This window comes from Alligator mississippiensis, chromosome 1 (assembly GCF_030867095.1).
Source record: "Alligator mississippiensis isolate rAllMis1 chromosome 1, rAllMis1, whole genome shotgun sequence".
NCBI lineage: Eukaryota > Metazoa > Chordata > Crocodylia > Alligatoridae > Alligator > Alligator mississippiensis.
In genome coordinates this window covers 296,637,352-296,662,639 of record NC_081824.1, presented here as the reverse complement: position 1 = coordinate 296,662,639, position 25,288 = coordinate 296,637,352, and the positions used below count along the sequence as shown (strand labels likewise).

The following is a 25,288-nucleotide window of genomic DNA, read 5'->3' as shown; positions in this document are numbered from 1 at the left end:
ACCAGCTCACCGCTACTCGGTCCCCTCCCCCTCCATGCTCGCCACCATTCTCCTCAAAGAGGCCAGGTGAGTAGCCCCAACCAATCAGGAGGGGCCGCCCGCTTTCCTAGCAGTGGACTGGACGTGCTAGCCCCGCCCCTTGGGAGGGGCGCCAAGTGGAAAGATCCATTGCCATGGGGGGGTGGAGTTGGCCATTCCCTTGTGTAGAGAAATTCGCCCTAATGGTCACGCCCGCCCTTGACTGGGCAGCTGTGTCCCTCCCCCCCGGAATCCGGCTGGATCCTGTTGCGGCGCCGCCGGGCGCGCGGGCAGGGGGCGTGGCGCGCGCGGGCTCCGTGCGCAGCCAGCCGTACTCGCAGCCGCAGCCGCCACCCAGCGAGCGCCTCACCATGCCGAAGAGAAAGGTGGGGGGCGTGCGCCGTGGGGCAGCGGAGCGGGGAGCTGAAGGGTGGGGGCTCCTCCGTAAGGAGGGAGGCTCTAGCCTCTAGCTTGGGCAATTCCACCTCCCCGGCTTGGAGCGGCCTCTGGCCTCGTCGCTTGGGGCCCGGGCGCAGCACTGCCCGCGTTGGGGGAGGGGAGCAGGAGTGCCCCCGCCTGCCAGCAGCCGCGTCTGGAACCTTCTGTAGCCGCTGGTGGAACGCCGCGCTGCTCCGCGTTCGAAATCCGAACGCAGCGGCGGGAAGGGGCGGGAGGTGGGCCCGCCCTGACGTCACGCCCGCGAATCCTCCCTTTCTGCGGGGGGGGGGGAGTGTCCAGAACGCCTGGGAGTTGCGCATGCGTTCTGCGTTGCTCACTCATGTTTGCTTGCAGGTGAACGCGGTGGAAGGGGAGGTCCGCGAGGAGGTGAGTGCGGGGCCCTGGGGGTGGGGGTCCCGACTCTGCTCCCCTCTTACGCACTCATAGGGAAGGGAGGGATCGCTAGCCTCATCCAGCTCAGCATGCTCCTGCTCATCACTTAAATTGGGGTTTAAGCCCTGGCCTGAAAGGGTGCAGGCAGCCCCTGCTGCAAGGCTAGCTGCCCAAGGAGACTTGAAGGCAGGTAAAGCTGGGGGAGCTTGGGCTGTCAGTGTCCTGCTGCTGCCACTCCCTGTAGAGGAAGGCAGTGTCAATCTGGCCAGGCAGTAAAGTTTGTTCCTGACACCCTATGGGATTATTGGCATAATCCTTGGGCAGGGAGAGGAGCCAAGCCTGTCTAACTAGAAACCTCTTGTGTTTCAGTCCCAGCGGGAGCACTGGCATGCTCCAGTCAAAACCTTCCCAGCCTTGGCTGCAGCCAGTGTCAAGGCTTTTGAGGAAAGCCAAAAACAAACAAATAAACAAAAAGTGCTGTCACCTGTAGCAGCAGGCAAGGGGTGATGGAGGTTTTCATTCCCAACCCCACTTGGCAACCAGAAAACTCCAGAAGCAAGGGGGAAAAAGCATCCTCCGTTGTGTTTTGTAGACTGGGGATGGCTAGCATAATTCCAGACATCATAGCTTCTAGCTAGCTAGTCAGCGCTCCTCTTTCTGGATCTTTTCCATAAATTTAATGATTAAAGTTGCTGGTATAACTAAGCTGGTTGTGGAGCTCTGCCTCATGCTTTTGCTGAGCACAGTCCTCTCCAATATTCACCTGTTCTAGGCAGCAGAGCTCTTCACATTCTCCCCATGATTTGGTGGGAGAGGGACTGGGTCCTGGGCTCCCTGCTGTTGCTTTTCTCAATGTGCTCCAGGTGTAGCTGCGCTTAGGTCATCCCTGGCTAGCACTTATCCATTGGCCTTTTTTTGAAAACATCCAGTGATGGAAGTTCACAGTCTGTATGTTTCTTTCTCTCCAGCCCAAGAGGCGATCTGCCCGCTTGTCTGCTGTAAGTATAGGCCCAGCTCTTTTTTCCCTCCCCAGTAGCTGTGTGATGGGTAACACGTTTCTAACGACCATTGGTTTGTTTCCAGAAACCTGCCCCTGCCAAAGAGGAGCCAAAGCCAAAAAAGCCAGCAGCAAAGGTGAGCAAGTGATGTGAGTGCGCATGGCTCAGGCCAATCCTACTGGGGTGTGCCAGACACCTGAATCTGCCGTTCCCAGATTTATGTTAGTCAGAAGATGGGGCCGGAAGGTAACTTGGGGTATACATACACACAACTGAACTGTTCCCAAATGTCACTGATTGGGAGCCAGCTTGCAGTGGGTGGTTGGGAGGGAGCACTTACACCCATGCCTTGCTGGGGATCCCAGGAGGTAGGTGACCACTGCACTTGTCTGACTTGGCTTGGCAGTGCTTGGACCCATGATTTTAGGTGTCCAGTGATCAGAGTGGGACACATGATGGTTGACTAGGGAGTGAGGCCACAGCTAGTTGTTGGAAAGGTAGTGCTTATTGATTAAGTAGCAAGGGAAACCATGGATAAAAAGTGCCAACAAAAGGGATGGGGTGGGAGTGTAGAGATCAGGTATTGTACCAGAGTGACCTGTTGTAGCAATGGGGGATAGGGATGAGGAGTGATGCAGTGTGGGATGCTTGGGGGATCAACCAGACCTCTGTTACAAAATGCTTGGTGTCCACACATAACCGAACTGGTTCAAAATTGTACTTGACTTTTCCAGGTACACTTATAAGTCATTCCTGGCAGCTTTAAACCAATTTAATGGGTTTGTGTTTATCTGCTTCAGGCATAAAATTCCACTTAAATCAGGGGTGGGCAAAATATGGCCTGCAGGCCAAATGCAACCTGCCAGGCAACTCAGTAAGCCCTGGGCTTGGGCCAAACCAATGGCTCCATGCAGGAGGTGCAGCACTGGTTGCTAAGCAAGCACCCCCACCCCAGCCTGGCCTGACCCGCCCCAGCCTCGAGGCCAGGGGGCGCTAGAGACAAGAAGCTTCTGCCTGGCACAGGTTTTTTCTGGCAACCCTGTGGCTGTTTCCAGCCTCCTTGCCTGTGAGCCTGGAAATGCAGGTAAGGGCCCTACTGGGCTGGGGCCATGGATGTCCGCTGGGGGAAAGGAGCGGGAGCGCAGACAGCTGTGCGCTGTGGGGCTGGGTGGAGCTGGCCCACACTGCCACCACCTGCAACCAGGGACTGGGGTGTGAGCATGGGGAGCTGCGTGCTATGGGGCCAGGTAGGGCTGGCCCTGCTTGCTACCATCACGTGCAGATCTAGGGACTCGCACCCTCCCACGATCCAGCCCCCACGCACACTTCCACACCCCTATACACACTCCTACACTGTACCATACCCTCTTGGGATTCCAAGGAGCTGCCCCCCCATCCCACCACCATAACCTTACACATACCCACAGTCCCCACTTCCTCCACACTGCACACACCCCCCCCAGCCAAACACCCCCATATAAACCCCCTTACTCCCTACACACAGTATGCAAGAGTAAGACTGTATTTTGAGCTATTATGCAGTTGCCTGTAGATACACTATGCAAACACACACAAATCAGGACAAAGATATATTTTAAAATAAAATTAAAATAAGTTATGGTTAGGGGTGTGCTGGTATATCGGTTGACTGTCAGATCGGTACCTATAAAAGGAGAAATTTGTGTTTATTGGTTATTGGCTTTTTTTGGTCGTTGTAGCTGATCATTATGGCTGTACGCAGAGCAACCTGGTGAGCATAGTCCGGTCCCTGCTGCTGGCCCGAGCCTATGACAGACTACAGATCCTGGCAAGCAGTGGGAGGGGGAGGGACACTGGGGAGCAGTCATAGGACACTGTGCTGAGTAATAAAGGGACCTTTACCGGCTTCTGCTGCTGCCATGGTAACGTGCAGCAGGGGCCTGAGCGCTGGCACTGCTGCAGAGATGTTGGGCTGTGTGCGGGCAGGGTAAGGCACTGCCTCCACTGGGCACTAGGCACCTTTGCAAAAGCAGCTTCTTGGCAGTTGTGAGAGCTTGGCTGCACGGAACCCACTGCTGAAGCAGCAGCATGCTCTGGGGCTTCAGACCGACCCAGCACCACTGTCTGCACAAGGATCCACTCCGCCTGTCTGGGATGGCTGCATGAGGAGCAGGGTTGCGAGTAGGAGCCATGGGCGAGGGAGCGACGTGCATGGGAATAAGGTAGTTGTCACCTTCCTCATCAAGGGCCAAAGCAGGCAGGAGGTGTGTGTGTTATAAATGCAAAACAAACGTAAAAAAGGTTTATTTATGTCAGTAGTGTAAAATGCCTTGCACTGTTACTAAATATTGGTTATCGAATCAGCATCGGCCAATATGGTTGGTTAATCATTGGCTGTCGGTATCATCCAGGAAAGTCTTTATCAGTGCACTCCTAGTTATAGTAGATGTTTGATTTTTAGTATAAAATTTGTTTGGGTTTTTTTTTCTTTGTTTCAAGATTGCAGTCCTCTCCAAAAGGAATACCTGTGGCACAAGGGGAGGGACTTCTGGTGGCAAAGGTCAGGGGGTTAGGGGTGGTACTTCTGGTCCCAAGATAATGGCCATGGGGTGGGGCACTTGTTGAGTGGCGGGGCTACCCTTGTGGCCCTTGACAGCTCACCAAAACTTGGTAAGTGGCCCTCAAGCCAGAATAATTGCCTGTACCTAATTTAAATTGTTTTAACTGCATCTTCCTTGCTTTCTGTCTGATTTAAGACTAATATGGCTAACTGCCTCTCCCAATTAACACATGTCTGTACCTTAAGGGCATCGACACGCACATAACAAACCATTTCAAGAATGTCACTGGATGGGAACTGGTTCACAGTTGCCACAGTTCAGAGGTGTTTGTGCACATGCTACCAAGGGTTCCCAGTAGAAGTCACCTTTCAGGCATTCATTGTTGTCCTGCTTCCACAAGGGGGAAGGAACGAGGCATTTCCTCATAATGTCAAGACACTGCCATTTGATAAATACTAGGGTAGCTGGGAAATCTTTGTTTTTGATGGAGTTAGCCTTTATGAGAACATGTGCTTAGAGTTGTAACCTCATATTTAGTTTCCTTCCCCACTAACTGTTTTCATATACTTTGTTGTTAATCTTGATTGTAAAGTCTTCAGATTGGGGAATCTCCTTCCCGTGGGCTTTGCATCCTCTAATACAGCAGTGTCTTGAGGGTGCTGATAAGCATTCCTGTAATATAAACAAAAAAAGTTCTTTCTCTGTTTTCTTATCAATATTAATTTTGCAGTCATTTCTGCAGATTTAAAACCTGTACTGCATTTGATAATTTCCCTTATTCTGCAACACTGACACCCTTGTCAAAAACTTTTCCTTCACTTAATCTCCATAGTTTTTGTCCCATTTTAATGCAAAACGCCTTTTCCTTGTGGTGATCACATTTTTTTCTTTCATCTAGTTTCTTTCTACTTTTTACCTTGTTCCTCTATAGTCCAGCAAATATTTTCTTATTCCACTACTTTCTCTTGTCAGTTTCCTGATCTGTTTGTTTGAACTGTGTGATGGTTCTAATTAGTAAGATTATCAACCATAATTTTATTTATTTCATATTGTACATAAATATTAGAAACAATATCCTATTTTTATTTTGATCTCAGGATTAACTTTAGAAAGAAAGTGACAAATAAAAACTTGTTATGTAAAGGAGTGTTCTGCTATCAAAAGTATGAAAGCTGTGAATAATTGCTAAGTGTGTGTCTTTTTGGTTTATACTCCAGTTATTATTTCCATTTTAATCATTACTTGATCCATAAGCCCTTTCTCTAGGGTTTATTATATCACATTTGATAAAAAAAAAGCTTGGCTAATTGCTATGTGATAAATCCTGTTTTTAATTGCATAATGCTGTACTTTGCATGTTTTATGCAAGGTTTGAGGTGTAAGGTTTTTCTAACTAAAGAATCTGCCAAGATGTGTGAAGGTGTTGCATCCTCTTTTCTGTATCTCATCCTATTGCAGGATTCTAATGCAGAATTCCTTAATTTTGCTGCTAAGAACAATTGCCCTTCATCTTTAATATTGGTTTATGTTAATGGCATTCTAAATAATAAAGCTGATGCAGTAAAACGTGATAAAAAGTGCTGCAGTATAAATCCAAATTGCTACACCAGATGTTATCAGCACTGTGGTCAGTATACAGTTTGAAAAATAGTTTCTTTATGATACAAAGTTTGTATGGATTGACATTCTAAATTATTTGTATGAAATGGCAGTTTGTAGCGGAAAGGATGTAATGTTAGATGCACAGAAGATGTAATGTTAAAACAATAAGACAACCTTCTGCTGCCTTGAGTAAGCACTTCAAAGCGCTTTTTGGATTGAAAAAAATCACCCATCATATATAAAAGGGTAACATCTTGAGGGTTTTTTTGCTTGTATAGCAGGACTGCATTACTAGTTCTAATCCAGTGCTAATGGTCAGGTTAAGCATTTTGGAGATCTCTGCATCTAATTTTGCCCAGTCCTTTTCAGGTTTGTTTTCTACTGAGAATGCTTTGCAGTACTAGGTCTTAAACATGGTGCTATCAAATAGTATACTGGGTGCATGGTACAGTTTATAGCAATGACTAGCAAATTGCCCATCAAGAATGATGGCGGGGACGGAGTGCAGGGGGGCAACGCCAGTGCTGTGCTGCCTCCAAGGAGCAGGGTTGGGGGGAGGGATGGGGTGAAGCCAGTGGTGCTTCACCTCACTGGTCTGTCCCCTCTGTCATTCTCCACCCCACCCCACCCCCCAATGTTGGGCCATCTTGTCTGTGTGTCTGTCTGTGTGGAGTACTCTGGTTGTTGTTGTAAGTGTAGCCTGGGTACACCTGGGGGGGGGGTGTCCTGTCCTCTGATGACAGTGGTGGTGGTCGGGCAGGGTGCTGAGGAAGGGGTCAGCTACTAGAGCGGCTTCCTCCCCTCTCTGTAGAGCTAGGCAAAAACCAAATACTTAACTATGTACACTCTATTACAAGAATAAATACAGACGCTTAATATAAAACAGAATTTTTACAAGGCTTAACATATAATACTATATATAATATTTCACAATTCACATATAATGCCAAATATGAACCAAATAACTTACAACCTATACAACACAGTTAACACATAGGGATATTAACCTATATAACCCAAGTAACATAACCATAGTATTTCTTTAAACCTTCACAAATAACAATGCCAATAATATACACAATGAGACATTAAAACATATAAATCATATCATATAAACCCCCTTAAAGAATATCCCTAGCTATACAGCCCTTGACATGACAACCTCAATATAGGGAATGCGCTCAGCACCTCCCCTTTTGGGCCCTGGGATGTGGACACGCCCCTCCCGCAATGGAGGGTGGAGGCGGCAGACCCTCCTCACCCATGTCAGCCTCCCCTGCGGGGCCCGCTTCCCCAGTAACTCATGCTTCCTCTCTGGAGAAGTCAAGGCTCGTCCCCTGGTGGCCAATCTTCTAAGAGCCTCTCCCCAACGGCGCCTTCAGCTCTCCTCAACAGCCTGGTGCCCTGCACTGGGCACCCAGGGCTCGCTCGCTCTCGTGGGAGCCAAGCCCTTGCAGGCTCCAACTCCCCAGTCTCACACTGGGGGTTCTTCCCTTTCCCAGGCCATGCTCTGGGCACTGGGGCTCTTTTAGTTACAAGTGGAGCCACACTGTGGGGCTCTGGTCACTCGGGCTGGGGCTAATGTGAGCAGCTGCGAGCTGCTTCCAAAGTGGTTTTCCATGCATCAACCTGCGCATGAGGTGAGCTGAAGTGGCCGCGAGCTGTTCCCAGGGCCAGCTCTCCATGTGCCGATCTGCACACCAACTGCCCGGCTACTTGCTGGGTTCACAGGTTAAAGCTGCCTCAAACATGTGCCAATTTGAGCACCGCTGAAGCGCTCAAGCAGGGTCCCATCGGATGGCCGTCTCTGGAGCTCCTCCTTGCCGTCCCTCATCATCTCTCCCCAGCCTGTTGAGCATGCTCCCTTTTTATACTCTTCAGGGGCTCCAGCCCCGAAGTTCTCCGGACCTGACTGGTGCAGTTCCGATTCAGGTCCAGCTGCTCCTTGCCCCCTCCCTTCGGAAAAGGGCGGGGCATTGCGTCCCTTGTGCTGCCTCTGGATTGGTGGGCGAGCTCCACCAATCAAACAGCAGACCCTTGATCCTGGGACTCAACCCAAACTCCAAAAAGGTAAGACGGCTACATAAACATTGCAATTGGATGCCAAAACAGCCAAACAGAGTGCTCCAAGGAACGTTACGGACAAACAAAGAGATGGATTAAGCTATATATATATATATGTATATACACATACGTGTGTGTGTGTGTGTGTGTGTGTGTGTGTAATGCCTTCTGTGAGATGTAGCCTTTTATAGCTGTTCTGGGACATGATCCCCACCTGGCTGTTCTGTCTTATTTTCCTAACTTTCTGGAGTAGAGAGAATTTTTTTTTCTAAAGTAGAGATGCTTTTCTTCCTTTTATTGTTAACTGAGCATGTAATCCCAAATTTGTTATATGACAACTTCATTTTGCTTCTTTTTAGTTTACCTAATAACTAAATTAATGCAATCTTTCTTAAATGCTTTTTACTATAGAATAAATCTGAGGACAAGAAAATTCAATCAAAGGGAAAAAAAGGACCAAAAGGAAAACAGACTGAGGAGACTAACGAAGAACAGACAAAGGACAACTTGCCTGCAGAAAATGGAGAAGCTAAAAGTGAGGAGGTAAGATTAGTTTTCTAGTCTTTAATGATCCATTTAGTCTCTCTTTCTTTATTTTAAAAAAAATTGTATAGTTTAATGCATTTGTTTAAATATTTCTCAAACATTTTGTCCAAGCTGAATTTATCCAGTCCTCTGCTTAGTGCAAAATATGGATCATGGACATATGAACATGTTATCCCAGAAGAAACTCCAGCTACCCTGAAGGGGAAACATTCTGACTGTGATGAAATCCCTTAAATAGAAAGAAATTGCCCTAACCTGGGAAATTCAGTCCAGTGTAACTTGTTCCTGGGACAGCTGTTGGTGTCTGCACACCTACCCTAAGGTAGTTAACATCCCAGCTTTTGCCTTGAGGTTCCTTGTCTTCAGGCAACATGATTAGTGAAGCTGCGGCCATTATTATATGCATATTGCTGCAGTTTTCTTCAGTTTACTGGATTTATGTGGCATGTTTAAACTTTAATGGAATATGTGTATCTCCAGAGCTGGTGTTATTTCCCCTCCGCTCCCTAGGCAGGCACAGGCATTTTTTACTTAAAATTCCTACACCAAGCGTTACTTTATTTTATGAAATTAACTAAATTGGTTTAGAGAGAGAAAAGAAGTAAACAGTAGAGGTCCACAGCGATCTGTGTTAGGACTAGTACTGTTTAACGTATGAGGATGAAGGATCTGGAAAAGGGGATGAGTGGTAAGGTAGCTAAGTTTGCAGATGACACACAATTATTTCACATGGTCAAGACGAAGGTGGACTGAGGAACTACAGAAGGATTTGACACTATTTAGTGAATGGGCAACTAAATGGCAGATTAAATTAAATGTAGATAAATGTAAAGTGATGTGCATGCGTAAAAACAGCCCAAACTGTACCTACACTATGATGGGCTCAACATTAGCTGTTACCACACAGGAGAGAGATCTGGGAGTCATTGTGGACAGCTCACTAAAAACTTCAGCTTAGGGCTTAACAGCCATCAAAAGGGCAAACAAAATGTTAGATATTATATTATTAAGGGAATTGTGACCAAAATAGAAAGTGTCATTATGCCCTGTTTATAAATCCATGGTGCATCCATACCTTGAATACTGTGCCCATTTCTGGTCCCTACACCTCAAAAAGGATATAAAAGAAATAGAGAAGGTACAGAGAATGGCAACAAGGATGATTAGTGGTATGAGTCATATGAGGAGAGATTGAAGAGGCTAGGCCTATTCAGTTTACAGAAGAGATGCTTGCGAGGGCACACAACAGGAGTTTACAAAATATTAGCAGGTGAAGAAGAAGAAGTAGGTAGGGATTTATTATTTACTGTCTCTCTCAATGCAAGGACTAGGAATCATAAAGTGAAACTAGAAGGTAGCTTTAAAATGAACGAAAGGGACTTTTTCATATAGCATGTAATTAAAGTGTGAAAATCATTGCCCCAAGATGTTGTGGAAGCTGACAGTATAACCAGATTCAAAAAGGGATTGTACACACTGTTTTAGACAAGGGGCATCAGTAGCTGTTGAGCATGAGAGTTAGGGGTACAGCCTCAGAACTTTCTAGACCTTAAATGCTGGAGGCTGCAAGTGAGAGAGGAACAGTGGGGAAAAAAACCCTGGTCATAACCTGTTTACTCTCCCTTTCAGTATCCACTCTCTCCCATTGTGTGGTATGCGATACTGGGCAAGATGGACCTATGGTCTGACTCAGTAAATGTCAGTTCTTATGTTCACTGAAAACTCAAAAATGAAACATTTCAGCCCCAAATTGGAAGGTTGTCTGGTGGAAGTTTAGTGTCCTCAGATGGCCTGAAATCCCCAGGTAGACTACAGTGCTCACAATGCACTTTGCTCAGGGGAGGGACTCTCACACAACTTTCCCTCACCAAAAGGGGAAATACTGTAATGCTTTATAGGAGATACAGTGCTATTAATCTTGTTCAGAGCCAGATTGTTTCTAAGATGAGATGACACTCTCTGTGGAGGATTTAGCTTACCTAGTAGGAAAACATTAAGTCCTTCATTCTTGAAACTTTGGGCTTCAAGGACAGCAGTTACCAAAACGAGCATTTTAGTTTCCCTTTAAGTTTAAGCATGAATCCCAGAATTGAGACCAGTGGAGCTGGACTAATGCTATTCTGTTTTAGAACAAGCCAGGTACCATTTCTCCAGAGGTTGAATTGTTTGGATAGAACATTGTCAAAAACAGATGAGTAGGTTGTGAGATGAGTATCTTTAATTGTCCAGTAAGATCATGGCTCAAAATGTGTGACTAGATATGGAGTAATAACAACCTTCGTGTACTAGAAATACATGTTATGGTGGTTTTAAAAGAGCCTTTTTATAATTTTCATTTTGGATCTTTGGTATAAAGATGTTGAGGTTTTGAAGACATTGTAAAACTAAGATTTCTCTCTTTCCCTTCCTTTTTTTCAGGCCCCAGTATCTGATGCAGCAGGAGGAAAAGAACCCAAGTCTGAGTAATATCTTGTACCAAATCTTTTATTGGTGGTCCCTGTATTTTCCTTCTTGTACAATTCAGAGGAATATTTTTATCAACTATTTTGTAAATGCAAGTTTTTTAGTAGTTCTAGAAAACACATTTTTAAAGAAGAGGGAATCCCAACACATCCCATTTTTTTTACATATTTAGATAAGTGTAAATGCTTTTTTTTAAGAGGTAAAATCATGTACCGGTTGTCTGTTTTCTGTGCAACCAGAAATTAATGGAATGTGAGATTAGGGGGAGGCTTTGAAGTCTTGATTAGACTTAACATTCCATGAGCTGTGAGGGACAGTTTTTATATCCTATTAAATGAAGCATAACACGGATTAAATTTTGGAATCATAATGGGTTGAAAATGTCTTAACATTTTAATTACATATCATCTATACCCACTGTATCATCAGTAGAATTACTTACCTAATAAAACTGCTCCCTGGTGTTGGATCTCCCTTTCAGAATTGTGTATTATCTGTGACAAAATTTATTTTTGGTAGTAGTAGTTTTATTTTTTTCAACAAGCTTGTAACTGTGCTGTGAAACTTTGGAAATCTGTACTGGGTGTGTAGTGTGTGTGTGTCATTAAACACTGAATAGGAACTTTCTGCTTAGCAGACTTCTAACAACTTCATATGGCAGTGTTTGAGATACTGGTACTTCGTGTCCACTTTTAAGGGACAGGTCATCTTCAAAGGTTAAGGTGAAAAGTCACTGGACAAAATTTAGAAAAACAGAAATGTTGTGGTTTTTAGATTTAAAATCTACAAGAATACAAAATTGTACAAATTGTTCATAGTGTGTCTGTGTACTAATGATCAAACAAGAGGCAAATAAATCTTGGTTTATAAAAGAATGTTGCCTTTGTAGCCACTGCATTGTCTAATAATGACTTGATATAACTGACAAGTCTGCTCATTGCATGTCTTCTAACAAAATTCAGTACTTGTATTTTTCACAATGAATGTTGACATTATGATCCCTGGAGATGTGGAAGAGAGCAAGTTTTTTTTTTTTTAAATCTGCGATTTTTACCACGGCTCACCAGCTAGAAAGCTGCTAGCTTAATGCTTTCAGTTGTTTTGCAAATAAAGACCTTCTACTGCTTGCTAAACATCAGCTTCCTCCCCCTGTGCTGCATGTAAATAGTGTGTGTGTGTGTGTGTGTGTGTGTGTGTGTGTGTGTATTCTGATTTAAAGCTGTGTTCTGGAGCTCACATTGAAGGTGCAACAGAAATCTGCTCAGGTAAAGTCTTTAGAAACAAATGTTTACTTAAAAAAGAAGACCACTTTTCCATGCTGTCCCATGCCAAAAAGAAAGACTGTTAGTTTTTGGTATGCCCTAAAGTTGCAGTTTTGTTGTTTCAGTTTGTTTTTATCCTAGATCCAGCAAAAAAAAGTCAGTTGGCTTGTTAACTTACTATGCTGTATGAAGTTCATTTTCATGTGGTATTTTGAAAATGAATAAAGCACATTTGTGATGAGAACCAGTTCCTATAATATTACCTTCTTTGCATCACTCTATACTATTGTAGGACTGATGTCTATATTCCAAACAATCTTTGGCAGATGCATCAAACCTTTTAGAAATCTTTCAGCAAGGTGGCTTTATGGCCATATGCTAACTTCTGTGTTAAGTCAAGATGATTCAGTAGGTAGGATTAGGGTTCAGTTACCAATATGTGGAAGTCCTTGTATTTTTTTTCACTTTGCAGAACTTTAATGTAGAGAAGTAATGCAAATAAGTAGCTGCACAGCTACCATTTTAGCCAGCCATTTTACCTTGGATACTCATCCTCTAACTCCTCTAGTTGCTTCCTTACCTTTAGCATGTTACTTCCATTATCAGCTGTTTCTGTTTGTGTGCACACAACATCCATCATCACAGAAATGCTATACTGCCGCGATACAAACCCCACTATGATACATGGGTTCATGGGGCATTGTGTTTTCCTGTGTTTATTTCACTGAGAGGGTGTGTGGTCTCCTTGAAAAGCCCATGTTGCGTATCAATTTATGTTGCTTTTTTCACTATAGATTGGGTCAGCAACATTTTAGGGCAGAATGCCAAAAACACCCACACCCTCAACGTGCAACAACGTGTATGCCGGGGTGGGCAACAGGGGAGCCGCAAAGGGCCCAATCCTTGTGGAGACCTTTTCTCCACCGTCCACCCTGAGGCATGCGTGTCAAGCAAAATGCCTTCACATGCCACTCTTTGGCACCCGTGCCAGGGGTTGCCTACCCCGATATAGATTGTTACGCTGTTTCTATGATTTTGGACACGGTCTAGCCAAGGAACTAAGGGGTGCATACTTAGAGAAAAGGGAATGGGTAGAACTACTAAATACCTCTTTCTGTTGTGTTTCTGTAGCAAAAAGAATTGCCACTCCCAGACATGCAGGCAGAAAGTAACATTACTGGGTTTGGCACCCAACCCCTATGTGAATGGCATCAGAGAAATGACTCAGCAGGGAGCCCTGATAAAAAAAATTGCAAATTCTTTGATTAAACCCCCCAAAATTGGTAATTAAAGTAAAAGGCCACTATATATATAGGTATCAGTTGAACACCATTTTTTCTGGACATATTTACAACTTTAAAGCAGTTTGGAAGCCTACCAGTGCCTCAGTCTCTATAATAAATTCTAAATATCTGTAAATCTTGGTATCTGAATTTGGGTTTTTTATAGACCTGTCAATTGCAGTTAATATGTGCGATTAACGTGTTAATTGGATCTTGTGTTATTTTTTTAACATGTTAGTGTTAAAAAAAACGTGTTTCTGGAGCCCATCAGCACAGAGGACTGCTGGACAACCCAGGCGCAGGCTCCAGGCAGCTGCAATGGGAGGGTGGGTGTGCAAGCACACAGATGCAGATGCACACGAGCAGCTGCATGTAGACTGCACGCTGTGTGTAGAGCAGCACTGTGCCAGTAAGTCTGGAGGGGGAGGGGCAGATCAAGGGGCCCCATGGTGAGGGAGAGAGTGAGGCAGGGGCTGGGGTGAATGGGGGGCTAGGGCAGGTCATGGAATGGAGATGTGGGCAACTTATCCAGAGGTGCTGGGGGCACAGCTCCCTGCCACCGCACACCCCTGGGGGAGGCATAGGGAGCACATGCCCCCCCACCCCCCCTATTTGTGTGCAGGGTGGAAGCATGCTGCCTTCTGTAGATGCAGCAGTGGGGGGCCAGTGGCATGGGCAGGAGATACCTTGCCAGGGCAGTGTGGAGCTCGCAGCAGCAAGGAGCTTTCCCATGCAGCCCTACTTTGCCCTGCAGCACCGGGTCCCACCCACTGGGCCATAGAGACCCCAGGGGAGGGCAGCAGGACGGGCAGTCCAAGCCTTCAGCAGTCAGCTCGTGCCTGCCCTACGTACAGATCAGGTGCACGGGACCCCTCAACCTCCCATGGAAGAGCATGCAGCGGTGGGAAGCCAGCCCCACCCCACAGATGAACTGCCCGTAGTCCCCTCCTGCTCCTTGCCAGGGCCCTGCAGCCACACATTCCAACTCTGGGCCCCAAGCCCCATCACCCCCTGGCTGGGCAGCAGCCCCAGCCCTGCCCAACTCACTCCTCTCCCTATGGGGGCCTCAATTTCCACACCCCTCCCCCCCTTACCTGCAGGAGCTGCTCTCCAAGCTGCCTAGTAGCCATGTGTATGTACATGCATATTGTGCCTCCTGCCTGACCACCCTCCTCCCATTCCTCCCAGCCCCTTGCAGGTTGCAACTCTGCTAGCCTTCAGAGAGCTCTTTGCAAAAATACAAAATCCATGGGTTTCTCCTTTAAAATGAAAACTTCCATGTTTTCCTTGGGTAAAGTGGGGAATGCACATTTTTTTGTGTTTCCCATGGGAAGCGGAAAACCCGAGTCCCTGCTCGTCAACTAGAGGAATGCCAGATGAAGTTTTTAGGGAATTCAGGGGGGTGGGGATCTGGCTTGGAGTTATTTAGGAGGCTCTCTGTCTGAAATGCCTGGTCATTTGGATTTTTCTCAGGCTGGAGAAGGATCCAAGATCCTAGCAGCCAGGTAAGGTAGAATCAGCAGGAAGGCTAATCTCTAAAAAGCACTGGCAGGACTGGGGGCAGGTAGGTGGTAGCCAGTTGAGAAGGTAAAGGGAGAGTGAATATCCAGGCTAGCCTATCCTATAAAAGGGGGACCTAACATTTCTTTCATAACCCAAGGGAAAACCACCTGGATCTAGCAGAGGTTCCCCTGCTGCAGCTGAGGTTTGGTATATGAGCAGTGGAGCTGAGGCTTGCAGTGAGGAGTTATTTCAGATCAAACAGTCTGTTCATGGGATAGCTGGGGAGAAAAGCTTTGGGAGTACCTGGCAGGTAACTTTGTAACACATCATTTTAACCTAAATTTTCTTAAAAGTACTTAGAAAAGTACCTTTCCTTTTACCACTTAAACAACGTATGATGAATCAGGGCCTCATCTCCTATAAACATGTAAGTTGCTTTCCTTAGCATTTTTCAGCCTGATAACTATGCTTTTCCCTTATCCCTGATTTCTCAGTACTGTCCCTTCTAACACTGGACTGCATTACTTAGCTAGGCTGCCTCCACCATAGCCTTGCCATAGTCTGTATGGCTCTCAAAGAAGCTGGTCTCTAGCAGCAGGATGAGCTTTTCTATCTTATCCTTTCTGCTCCCCTTATTGGTATCTTTAGCCCATTTAAGCTGCCAGTACTCAGCAGCAAGAGCTTTTTGACTTTCCACAGTGTTTAACAGGTCAGCCTGGCTTCTTTCAATTAAATGACAAATATTTGGAAAGTGAAACAACATCCTGCTTTTTCCTTTCAGCTACTACTTTCCATTTGTATTGAGTTCTTGACTGAATTCCTACTGACCTTTACCTCCTCCCTCTTTCACTTTTCTTATAACTCCCTGCATTTTAAATCTATCACATAGCTACTTCCACATCATGACTAAGTATGTAAGAAACTTGGCTCTGCAGCAGTAATCATTCCTGTTTGCTTTGCCTATTGCAATTGTCTTGATGGCCTTCTGAAATTACAACTTTCCCTGACTTGTTCCACCATGTACACGATGCTACTTCTGGTGGAAAGTAATACATTTTTGGCATGCATCATCCAATAAGATCACTGGTCTCCCCTTTTCAGTATTCATTTTCAACTACTTCCTTTTGTTTTTAAATCCGTCCATTAACTTTTCCCAGCTCACAGTCTCTATGGTGCTGGTACAAATGTCTTTTATGCATTTCCAGTAGTTGGAATATGTTTTCTGTATCCCACTCCTACATTGGCTCTTCCTCTTTGAAATTTCTATTTTAAATGTTTTCTGCAAGAAACTACATTCCAAGTAGCAGGGTTTTTGGTTGTAGCTGTGTTGACTTTAAGGCAAGGGTTTTCAACCTTTTTTTTTTTTAGTAAGTGTACCTCTGGCGGCTGGATGTGGGGAGGGGGTGTGGTGCATGGCAGAGTAGCAGCAGTATGGGTGGTGGCGGTAGCTGCCGTGTGCAAGCTCCACCCCCCTGCAAGTGTCTGGCCAGCCAGCTGGCACCTGCGTGGCCCGCAGAGGGGCAATGCTGACCTCGCACCCTGGCCCTGCTCCTGGGAGGCAGCGGAGCTGGGTGGTGGTACTGTCCTCATCCACCCATGCGTACCCCCTTCCCAAGTACCCGCTTTAGACAACCCCTGGTCTAAAGACAAAGACAAGCAAGCTTCTTTGGGTAGATGTGATTTTTTTTTTTTTTTAGACCAATTGAGTAGTTGGAAATAAGTTATTTGCAGGCTTTCAGGCACAAACACCCTTCTTCAGGCATTGGGAGTTTCTGCTGTCCTACAGAGAAATCTAACAACTGTGCACCAGAATGAACACACACCAAAAATCCATCAAAGACAAAAATATCCAATTACCTGTGTGGGGGGTACACTTCTCACAAGACAACCACTCTCTCCAATCTCTCAGTTCTAATTCTCAAAGGGAATTTACAAAACACCTTTTGTAGACAAGCCTATGAAGTTCACTTCATAAGTCTACTGGATACAAAAAATTATGGACTCAATATAGACATTGGATTCATGACGCATTACAACCTGCCTGACATCTGATTCACCAGGTACCTGCCTGACCTTACCATTTACACTTTTCTCTTTTTCCCCTCCTTCCTTCCCTCCCCTGCTTTTCTATCCTTTCTTTCTAATTTCTAGCTATTTACTTTTTTCACAGACTTCCTCTTTTCTACCTTGGAGAGCTCAACTACAGTAGTCTCTCTTACTTACCTTTGGCATTATTTCCACCTCCGTTTTCCTGTCCTCCCTTCCCTGCTCTACCCTTTGTTTTCCTAATTTCCACCTATTTACATTCTCACTGACATCCTGTCACGCTTAGCTTTTAATTGCTTAGAGTCTTAGAACAGCAGAGACTCTTCATGCCTCAAGAAGGGTGTTCGTGCCCAAAAGCTTGCAAATAAGGTTTTTCTAACTATTCCATTGCTCTACTAAAAGATATTACATCTAGCCAAAGAAGCTTGCCTGCCTACATTCCAAGTATGAATTTTAAAGCAGTAATTTCACCCGAACACTAAAATTTTAAAGTGAGACTATAGCAAATTACTTTTTTATATAGATACTTGGTTTCAGCAATAAATACTTGGGCTGATTTATAATTTTGCTGGCTGTTTGTGTATTGACAGGCTGTTAATTGTTTTTGGAGAAGAGAGAAATCTTTTTTTCATGAGACTTAAGTTTTAAAGCAAGATGTGGATCATAATGGTCCATAGTCCGATCTGCATAACAGGAACAGAATACCTCATTTGTAAAACGGTCATCAAGCGTGTAAGTTATACGCTATAGCATATAATATGCAGTTGCAATTTAAAACATTCAAGTAAGGAAGAATTGACTACAACCGTAGGTAAATGTTCAGATGCTTAATTACTCCCAGGTAAAATTGATGCTTAAGTTTCTAATTTGAATTTGTCAAGCCTCTGCTTCTAACCACTGGATGTTGTCTTTCTGCTAAAGAGTTGCCTTCTGTCAGAAATATCTTCCCTTAAGTAGTGCTTAAATAAGTACTTAAACCAATCAAGTCACCTCTTGACCTTCTCAAGGATCAACTAAGTACACAGCTGCTTTAGTCTCACTATATGTAATGCCTATTGCCAGACCCTGAAATATTTTTATACCTTGTTTCTTATTGTCACAAGCCTTTTTTAAATTTGGACACTATACTTTGCCACGATATTCCAGTAATGTCTTATATGAAATTAGTGAAATTGTGACTTCTGTCATACAACAAGACATGACCAAGATATTCATAGATCCCATTTGCCCTCTTAGCTATAGCATTGGGAGTTCCCTTTTTTTTTTAATGATTGCTTCAATCTAGTACTTGGTTTTAAGGTCTGTTTCTGCTTATTTTGGACAGTGGTAGAATTGTGACTAGCTCTTAGTTTGAACTGTGACAAGGGCTAAATAAGATTTTCCTGATAAACACACACTTGCTGCATGTTATGCTTTTTTTTTTTTTTTTTGAGGCCCTGCGGTTAAAAGAAGCATAACATGCTTTTGGGGGGGGTGTATAGAGGGGAATTCCTTCAATGGGTATTCCAATGGGTATTCCATCTGAAGCTACATGTCTAAAGACAGGAAAAATAACTGATGACCCTTTTTATGGCAGAGATTTCAAGCTCATCTGGCCCCCTGGGTCTCTGAGCCAGTCTGTGGGTCAGGCTGGGACCAACCTGCTGTGGAGCACCTGTGGTACTAGGTCCAACTCTGCGCTGCACATGCTGACCCCAGGGCTTGTGCACAAAGCACACAGGGCCAGCCCAGGGCATGTGCTGCCCACAGTGAACAGGTAGGAAATGGTGCTGCAAGCAAGACAGGGGATTGGTCTGGGGTGCTGCATGCAGCTTGTAACCTGGGTGCCTGTGGCACGTGCTGCACCGGGTCCAGCCTGCAGTGCATGCCCTATGCCAGGCGCACTGCCGCGTACTGAGTAAGCCCTGAGACCAGTGCATGATATGCGGGGATGCACTGCTCGTGCACTGTATGCAGCACAGTGCACTGCATGCAGTCACAGGATGTGCACTGCATGTGGTACCCCACTAGACCAGCCCTTCACATGGTTCTGGCACAACCTGATCTGGACCAGCCCTAGAGCCAGTGCCATATGCAACACATGCCCTGTATTTGACCCTTGTGCTGTGCACAGGGCACACAGCACTGGGTCTAGCCCATGTACCACATGCAGCATGAGAAACCAGGGCTGGTGCATGGGGGTCCATCAAGTGACCCACAGGTCATATGGCTCCATGGGCCAGATGTTTGACACCACCTGATTTATAGGAACACAGTCTTTAGGTCTTCCCTTTTTGGATCAGGTTACTAACGGGTTCAGAAGACTTATTGAGGTTTTGGAGGATCCACTAGGACAGAGGTGGAGAATTATTTTGGGTGGAGGGCCGCTTACTGAGTTTTGGCAAGCTATCGAAGACCACGTGATAGGCAGCCAGGGCAGATAAATATTAATTTTCTAAATTTTTTAGGGGCCCTGCAGGCCAGATAGAATGGCCTGGTGGGCCACATCTGGCCCCCGGGCCACATTTTGCCCACTCCTTCACTAGGAGCTACTGCAGAACAAGCCCAAAGTGAATCTGTTTGTTCTGTTCTTTCTCACCAGCTTGACCGTATTCAGCTGATGATTATATCTGCAAGATCTTAAATTTCCTCGGGTCAAGCTACTGGACCTTTCTTTGTTTCTGTGCCTGTGCTTTTCAAATGGAGTTTCTCATACACACTCAAAACAAGATTCAGCCAATTTAATTCAACAAAATTCAATTCAAATTTCTTGGCAACCTTTTATTTGCTATTGCTTTGACAGAGACGTGTCTTCATTTTTGGTTTTGTGACTTCTATTATTTCAACTACCTACTTCTAGACAAAGTTCAATAATTTCTTACAGCAGTCTATACCCAAAGACCAAAATTATGTGAAGGAATGTAAATTCAAAAAAAAAGTGGGAGATGCTGTTTGAATGTGTGATCCACAACATTAATTTCCCTGGCAAAGTACAAGGATTTATTATCAGTAAGAGGGAGAGATTTAATTTGCTTTTCAAGGTATAAGGAAGTAATAAGTAAAACAGTATAAAGCTTTCATGGTATCTTAAAGCTAAAGATGGAAGGTATGCAACTCTAAAACTGAATTTGTATTCATGGAGACTCCTAACTTAATAGATTTTTGGACAGCATTGGAAGACAAGTACAGATGGAAACGGTGATGGAAAGGAAATGTTCTGAGTTTCTAATGTGATAAGAAAGAAACCAGAAGAGTATAAGCTAAGAATTGAGTTAGGTTAAACTTTTTTATGCAATTAATCTATTACATTTCAATTACCAAAGACACAAAACACATTTCATTTTATCAGAACAAGAGCTTCATGTCTCCCCTCACACCCATCAGAAATACAAGATGAAAATAGAGGGAAGTTGGGGGAGCCCAATCCTAACTGTAACTGGTTACTTCCATTAAAGATAAAGGGCATTATGTGAATGTCTTCAACAGAAAATAAAACTTCCTTTTCATCATAAGACTCTTTTGCAGGAGGAAAGAAAAATAAAGGTCAGTTAAATGATAAGTGGAAAGAGATATTTATATAGATACGCAAGTCATATAATATGAGGGTTAGAACAAAAGAGGACAAGTTGAGGATCCTGCGTTTGAATTGGTGAAAGGACAAGTTTAAATAATCTTAGGCTTGTCAGCCTAACTAGAAAACTGGGTGAGTTAAAACCAGCAAAGAACTTCCTTGAGTTTGTATTCCAAGGCAGATGGAATGAAAAATATTAAAAAGTGGGTGGGTATATTGGAAGATTAGAAAGATGAATGCTACGAACAAAGAATCAATAAAAAGATGGAGAGCAAGAGTAAAATCAGTGACATAATATATGGCTCAGATAGCATAGGTTAGGATTGGGGTGAGTATTTTTAAATGATTTGGAAATTGGATACATTTCTTAGGCTTTAAGTCACCATTTGTACCACACATCCCTATAATCATTCTTTCACTTCACTCATCAATTGCATCACTACACAACCAGAAAATATGGAGATGTTATTTCCATGTTGTTCTTCCATGCTCACTGGAAAGGCTTAATATTTTTTTAAGAAATTATAAATGCACAGGGTAAAACCTCTTTTTATGGTATTTCTTGGCTTGCAGGATCAGCCCTCAACTTTGAAGGAAGGGATATGCTAATACAGGGCCTCAGGCAAATGTCCATCCTGTATACACTGGAGTAGATAAGGGGCACAGCTGGGAGCACAGCTGTACCATTCTAGGAGGAGGAGGGAAGGGGCATGTAGGTGGTGAGGAGCATCATCACTGGGGATCCTGGTTTCTCTGTTTTAAAAATCCCAAATTCTCTTTTTTTTTAACCCCCCCCCCCCCAATTCTGCATTTTTTCCACAATCAAAATGAAACTTTACGGGTATCAGTTGAACACTGCTTTACTAATATATTTACAATTTTAAAGCAGTTTGGAAACCTACCAGTGCCTCAATCATTTATAATAAAATAAATTCTAAATACCTATATATATTTTGGCATGGGGGGGGGTTGTTTGTTTTTTAAATCATGGAAAATCAGAGTTACCTCTGCTCCTTCGCTCACAGGGTGTGGGTCCAGCTGCAGCTGTCCACCCTGCTGCTTTGTGGTGCTGAGCACCCAATATGCTGGTCCCCTACCCATGCCATTGCCTCTCACTCCTGACCCACTGCCCCCCAACCCAGGTCCCAGCCCCCCAATGTGAGGAAGGTGGTGGGTGTGTGAGCACAGGTGACGCATCAGTTGGTGGGGGGGGGCAGCAGGGGGGCATGTGTGCCCTTACATTTGTGCCCACAGTGAGGTATAGGGTGCAGGGTTGCAGCCTGGCTGGACCAGCTCTGACCAGGAACTGCCTCTGCACCCCAGTGAGCAGGGCCTGGCATGGGAGGGAGTGACATGCCACTGTGGCTGCCAAGGTGAGGCATGGCATGGACTTGTGCCCCCATCGCTGCTAGACAGGGAGGAGGTGCCTCACTTTGGCAGCCTGGCGGTGTGGCACTGCCTCCCGCACTGGGTCCTGCCTGCTGGGCTGCAGCTGTGGCTTCTGCCCCAAGTTGGCTCAGCCCAGCTACAACCCTGCATCCCACATCTCACCGTGAGTGCAGAAATCTGGAGGGGGCATGTGCCCCTCCTGCCACATCACCTGTGCCCCCTCCCTCCACAGATTTACCTGGAAGGAGCTGCTTTCTACCACTGCCTGGCTGCCACATGCATTTGCGCATGCCAGCGTTGCCAGGTCTTAAATATGAAATTATTGTATTGGAAGCTCAAAATTATTGTATTTGCTGAAAAATTCCATCATACAGTGAGAATATGCAACTAATGATGCAAAGAAGTATGCAAATAAGGCTTTTTCTTATTTACTTTATATTGCTCACTGCAAGCTGCCAGCAAATGGGTGAGAACTGGATCATTAGAACTGAAGCTTTTTTCTTATTTTTGTAGTTTTGCAGCAAACAGTCATAAGAAGGTGTTGACAGCAAACCCAAAAGTCAGTTTGTGGGCTAAGATCAAAGTCTGTTGCCTGGATGAGATGGATTTGAATGGCATTGTGCAGCAGAGGGTGCACCCCTGTCCAATGCACTACAGATAGAACACCCTACGAGAGTCTTGTAATCAGCTTACCAGTGGCCAGCTTCCCGTGGGGGGGAGGGAGGGGGAAATCTCAGCTATCTGCTTACTTTATGGAAGTGGGGAACTCCTCCGTACCTTGCTCCTGTGGCTGTTGGCTAATGGCAAATGAGACTTGGAAACCCTACGCCTCTGGGCTTGTATGTAGGATGCCCACCAATGGACTTGGGAGTATCCAAATCCCCAGGCTGAAGTCTGGCGGGGAAGATGCTTACTTGCTGTAGCACCACAATTGAGTTTTGTTCAATTGAAAGGATTTAGAACTGATTTGACCTGGAATATGAACAAATTTCAAACTCTCCCCCCATAGTCAGTTAAGGCTCTCCCAGCGAGTTAAGTTTTTACATGTGCTGCCTCAAAAAATAACTGTATATTTTAAACTCTTGCTATTGCTGATTGTACATTGTACAAGGGTTGAAATTATTGTACAAATACAGTAATTGTCGTACATCTGACAACACTAGCACATGCACCTGGCGCCCTCTGGGTCCCGCTGCCCCAGCCTCAAGCAGCCCCTGGCGGCTGGAGCTCCGCCATCCTGCAAGGGAAGGCCGCAGCACTCCGTATCTCTCCTTGAAAGGAAGAGTGAGGTGTACGCTGCAGGGGTGCCCCGCGCGGCTGTCAACGGCTCCGCGCAGCACCACAGACGCACCGCCCCCGCACACCTGCCACAAAGCACAGCCCTCCCGCCCCGCCCCCTACAATCCACATCCCAGGCTCCAAGCCAATTTTATCTCCATATAGTCCCCTTCCACCGTTCCCTGTCTGTGCCAATCAAGGGACTACTTTCTGACGTCACCTCTCACCTTAGTCGCCCTCCCTGGAGTTATTCTCCTTGCGCACGCGCCTTCGATTCACCAGCTTTTCTCATCGCGCACGCGCACTCTCACACAACTCCCTTCCCTGCCTCGCTCCCCTAGCGCATGCGCACACGCTCTGAACACCTCCGCTTTCCTCCCCTCGCACATGCGGACTCACACCCAACCCCCTCCCTGCCTGCTTTCCTCCTGTTGCGCATGCGCTTGCCCTCAAGCCGCCCTAGTCCTTCCACACGCGCATGCGGACTCTCACCCATTCCCCTCCCCGGTCTCTCCTTTTGCGCATGCGTCCGTCCTCAACACCCTCCCCCCCACCTTCCTTCGCGCGTGCGCGCTACCACCCTCCTACCTCCGTCGCGACGCATCGTCAGCGCCGTGGCAGGCCGTGATGGCGGCCGGGCCCAGACGAGGCTGAGCTCGCGCGAGAGTCCCGCGCAAAGGAGGGGGGGAGGGGCGGCAGGCAGGCAGGCGCGCGCAGACACTTGCTCTTTCTCACACACGCGCGCGCGCGCCCGCGCACACACACACATGCGCGTGCGCAGGGCGGGGGAGGGGGAGTGAGGCCGGGAGGCGCTGAGAGGCCGCAGCCGAGCGGGCCCTTGCCCGCGCCGGACGCCGCTCCCCGAGTCCCAGCCATGGCCGAGCCCTCGGCCGCCGCCGCCGCGTCCTCGCCGGGCCGCGCGGCCCGGCCGCTCCTCGAGTCAGGTAAGGGCCGCCGCCGCCATCTTTCTCGTCATGATTATGAATCGCCGCCGGGGCTCCCCCCATCCCCCGGCGCTGGCTTCACCCGCCCGTCTTGTGTTGTGTCTCCCTCGCAGAGCTCTACTTCCTCATCGCCCGCTTTCTCAGTGCCGGGCCCTGCCAACGTACCCTGCAGGTGAGTGTCTGCCCCTCCCCCCCATCCGCTAGCCCTTCGGGTGTGGGGGCGCGCTGGGCGCACCCCCCCACCACAGCAGGGGGGGCTGGTGCTGCCCTGCCTTGAGCCCCATGTCTATCTCGTCCCGCAGGTGTTGGTGCAGGAGCTTGAGCAGCACCAGGTGCGTGAGCGACCCCCCCCCCCAACCCCCTCCTCTCCTTGTAATGGCTGCGGTTGTGCTGTGCCCCCGGCTCACGCCGCCCGGTCTCTCTTCCCTGCGCAGCTGCTGCCCAAGAGGCTGGACTGGGAAGGCCGCGAGCACAGCCGCAGCTACGAAGACTTGGTGAGTGGGCTGGGGGGTGCATGGGGAGGGCAAGCAGGGTGTTTATTTAAAGTGGGGCTCCCGGGCAGAGCCAATTGGCAGCTGGCTTGTTGCAGCCCCATGGGGTTCCCTTACTCTGTTGTGCTACCGGCTTGGATTGGGCGGGTTTATTGTCCACTTGGCTTCCACCTGCCTCTGGGGGTGGAGCGGGGGAGGTTGGTAGTCTGTTGACCTGACAGGGTTTAGCTGGGGCATTTCCCCAGCACCTTTATTTGAGGGTGGGGGGGAGCCTTGTAGCTGGGAAGAGAACCTGCTTGTTAGGGGTGATTGTTTGGCAAGGAAGACCTAGTTCCTCCTTCTTGTTGCTCTTCTTGTCAAGCGAGGAAGAGTTCACAGCTTGGTGCCTGCTTGTGGGTTTTTCTTTCCACTTTTACTTAACACCTGCCCCATGTACACATGCATTTCTTGTGCTTCCCCTTTGATTTGCTGCATTTATGG

At 46.5% G+C, this 25,288-nt stretch overlaps 2 protein-coding genes and 1 long non-coding RNA gene across 3 annotated transcripts in view; 2 read left to right on the top strand and 1 right to left on the bottom strand.

Moving 5' to 3' along the window:
• Positions 1-277: 277 nt before the first annotated feature.
• HMGN1 (high mobility group nucleosome binding domain 1) lies at positions 278-11,937 on the top strand. The gene is made up of 6 exons (XM_006262511.4): positions 278-404; positions 811-843; positions 1,818-1,847; positions 1,933-1,983; positions 8,465-8,596; positions 11,018-11,937. The coding sequence occupies exons 1-6, from the start codon at positions 390-392 to the stop codon at positions 11,063-11,065; spliced, it is 309 nt and encodes a 102-aa protein (XP_006262573.2). The 5' UTR covers positions 278-389; the 3' UTR covers positions 11,066-11,937.
• Positions 4,118-23,692, bottom strand: LOC132247729 (uncharacterized). The gene is made up of 2 exons (XR_009459087.1): positions 23,601-23,692; positions 4,118-5,059 (listed from the first exon to the last, which is right to left on the bottom strand). It is a non-coding gene; the product is annotated as an uncharacterized LOC132247729 (long non-coding RNA).
• Positions 23,693-24,166: 474 nt separating this feature from the next.
• BRWD1 (bromodomain and WD repeat domain containing 1) overlaps positions 24,167-25,288 on the top strand; it is a 97,276-nt gene continuing 96,154 nt past the window's right edge. Inside the window, 4 exon segments of the mRNA XM_059720745.1 lie at positions 24,167-24,317; positions 24,431-24,489; positions 24,620-24,649; positions 24,752-24,811. Of these exon segments, the coding sequence (XP_059576728.1) occupies positions 24,248-24,317; positions 24,431-24,489; positions 24,620-24,649; positions 24,752-24,811 (219 nt within the window). The 5' untranslated portion in view covers positions 24,167-24,247.